Genomic DNA, 3,298 nt, shown 5'->3' on the forward strand with positions numbered 1-3,298 from the left:
TATCCTACCACCATCATATTTGAAACTAAGCAAGCAAGATTCTCTCAAGTCAACCGTCGAGAAAGTAGAAATGGAAAATGTGCCATATTCTTTATCCATAGCCAATCTCGTGTATGGTATGGTAGCTACGAGGGCAAACATTACATTTGGAGTGGGAGTGATTAGTCGGCATATGGGTAATGCTGGCAAGAAGCATTGGAGGATAGCAATGAAGCATTTTGTTAGGTAGATGAAGGGTACAATGAACAATGTATTATGCTTTGCTGATAGCAATGTATTATGCTTTGCTAATAGCGAGATCCTTTCTTGGAGGTCATCTCTCTAGGATTGTACGTCTTCTTCGACAACAGAGGCTGATTGAGCATGTTGCAATGTACGATGCTACCAAGGAAGCTATATGCTTGACATGCAAAAGTCTAAACATGCCTAAACATTCTTACAACCACAATTGTAGTAGTCTATGATGTCAGTAAAAGAGAGTGGTAGCAATTTTGCACAGAGAATAGTTGTCACTCACACATTTTGGTTCTTATTTAAGAACTTGACAATTGCCGGTATAAAAGCGATAGGTAGGATTGTGAGTATGGTGACTTTAAAGTGTTCGAGACGTTTGTTGTGAACAATGGTAGAGTCTCGGAGCGTCCACTAGAAAATATGTAAAATGAAACATGTAAAGGTGTTCGAGACGTTTGTTGTGAACAATGGTAGAGTCTCGGAGCGTCCACTAGAAAATATGTAAAATGAAACATGCGAACCAAGTAAGGGTTTTATAATTAGGTACATTCACAAGAAAAAGTGTACTTACATAAGAGGTTTTTTAATTGGGAGTGAAGATTTTTGTAAATAAGAGCTAGTTTTTTTTAAAACAAAAATGCATACATTAAGGATACATATATACAAGGGATTATTTAAGTACCTCTTGTTCGCACGTGCTATATGCAATTTATACATAGTGGACTCACCGAGGGTAGGGCAGACAGGTGACACAAGGGACACTATCCAAAAGATGACATAGCACATGTTAAACTCATGTGTGTTCCATCAATATCCACATTTGACATGCTTGTTTCAATAGGCTAGCATTGTTGTAGAAGAGCCCTTGCGTATGATTTTGATCATGTAGATGTTTGTCAACACTACCTTCATGGGAAATTCCACATACCCTCAAGATGCATGAATAGATGATTGTATTTGAAGAGATGCTTTCTACCATGTTGACACCAAGGATGTGAAAGTTGAAGATAAGGCTACAATCTACCTTAGCATTAGAGATAGACTAGAGTGTATAAGGCCTGGTGACTTTCTATGCCCCCTACCTAGATAGACTAGAGTGTAAAAGGCCCGGTGACTCTCTATGCCTCCTACCTGTCCTTGAGCACTATCATAGAAGATCAAAAATTTGAAGAGAGCAAGTTTTGGTAAATATGGGATAACAATCAGTTGCCCCGCTTGTAGCAAACACGTTCGCCCCCAACTGCAAATTTCTGATGTATTTATTTAATTGCATCGCAATCAAGCTGTCGAGCTTTGTAGTAACGAGTTTCATCGTAATCTCTCACTATGAACTGTGACTATACACCAAAGACCAATCGTTCACATGTATTAGCAATGCCAGGACGTTTCTTGCAATATGCTCCACAAGTTGGCTCATAGTTGTCTAGCTACTTTGTACATCCCTGCAACTGTGGTTTAGAGTTGAAGATGGTGGCGCACTAACCGTTCATTATTATGTGTGACAATGAATGCGGAAGCGTAGATGCGGAGCCGAATTCCTCTCCACAAGGCATAATAAGTGCTTCTACGATTATTAAGTGTTTCCCAAGACGGCTTAGGAGAAACGCAGACATTTAAAACCATAAGCGTAGCTCGAGAGATGACCGGCATCCCACGAGTTTCCAATACGAGAGAGAGAGAGAGAGAGAGAGAGAGAGAGAGAGAGATTGTATCTAGATGCTAAAGAATTGATGGGCGATCAGAACTTCCACACTGATAGAGACATAGTGTACAGAGAGGGAGGGGGTCCAAAATTTAGGGGCCGGGAAGACAAGCTGTCACGCTCCTATGGAGGCTGGAGCTCACTTGCCCGGGGTGAAGTTGGTGGCATAGGCCCAGGCGTTGTTGACGGTGGGGTCGGCAAGGTGGTCGGACAGGTTTTCAATGGGGCCCTTGCCAGTGACGATGGCCTGCACGAAGAAGCCGAACATAGAAAACATGGCCAAGCGCCCGTTCTTGAGCTCCTTCACCTTCAGCTCGGCGAAGGCCTCGGGGTCATCGGCCAGGCCCAAGGGGTCGAAGGAGCCTCCGGGGTAAATGAGATCCTCTACCTCACCCAAAGGCCCACCTGCGATGCGGTAGCCCTCCACGGCCCCCATGAGGATGACCTGGCAGGCCCAGATAGCCAGAATGCTCTGCGCGTGCACCAGGCTCGGGTTGCCCAGGTAGTCCAGCCCGCCTTCAGCGAAGATCTGGGAGCCGGCCTTGAACCACACAGCCTCGCCGAACTTGACGCCGTTCTTGGCCAACAGCTCCGGCGTGACGCAGCCCAGGGCGCCCAGCATGGCCCACCTGGCGTGGATGACCTCCAACTCCCGGTTCTTGGCGAAGGTCTCGGGGTCGGCAGACAACCCGGCGGTGTCCCAGCCGTAGTCACCGGGGAACTCACCCGAGAGATAGGAAGGGGGCGAGCCGGAGAAGGGGCCCAGGTACAGAGGTCGGTCGGCGCCATACCTGCAATACCCATCACCGTACGCGTTACACTCAGATCCGAAGCTCACCAGTAACTCACTACCCACATTGCAGGCAGCACAAAATGCACATGACAGAGTACTGAGTACTCACCAAATGCTGCCGGAGGAGGATGCCTTCTTGGGTGCCATCATCTGAACGCGTGCCTGCCCGGAGGCCACCTTGCTGGACAGCTCATTGGAGGCCTTGCCCAGAGCCTCGCCTCTGAGCGTAGAGCTGGCGAGGCCTGCTGTTGCTGCTGCCATTGCTGGGGAGTAGTGAGCGAGGATAGTGATGTTTGCGAGTGCCTTCGATGCGTGTACGGAAGCTGCTTGTCTCCGCCTATAATCCCAGCGCCCGCTCTGCCACGTGGTGGCACCACATCCGCTACGATCGAGCCACCCAATGAGCGCACACTGGCTGGGTCAGGGAGTTTGTGGCGCTGTCTTTGCAAAAATTTTGAGGGCCAACGGGAGACCGGTCTCTTAATTTTCACGGGCTACAAAGGGTACCCACATGAAGGGTGAACTTGCGTGCAGCTTCCACAAGCGAAAAGCAAGGTGCAAGCCGCTGA

General features: G+C 48.1%; 1 protein-coding gene across 1 annotated transcript; it reads right to left on the reverse strand.

Moving 5' to 3' along the window:
• Positions 1 to 1,940: 1,940 nt before the first annotated feature.
• Positions 1,941 to 3,042, reverse strand: LOC147417470 (chlorophyll a-b binding protein type 1 member F3, chloroplastic-like). The gene is made up of 2 exons (XM_086507469.1): positions 2,839 to 3,042; positions 1,941 to 2,727 (listed from the first exon to the last, which is right to left on the reverse strand). The coding sequence occupies exons 1-2, from the start codon at positions 2,988 to 2,990 to the stop codon at positions 2,076 to 2,078; spliced, it is 804 nt and encodes a 267-aa protein (XP_086363595.1). The 5' UTR covers positions 2,991 to 3,042; the 3' UTR covers positions 1,941 to 2,075.
• Positions 3,043 to 3,298: the final 256 nt, after the last annotated feature.

This window comes from Adiantum capillus-veneris, chromosome 30 (genome assembly GCF_014529385.1).
Source record: "Adiantum capillus-veneris isolate H3 chromosome 30, ASM1452938v2, whole genome shotgun sequence".
Classification (NCBI taxonomy): Eukaryota; Viridiplantae; Streptophyta; class Polypodiopsida; order Polypodiales; family Pteridaceae; genus Adiantum; species Adiantum capillus-veneris.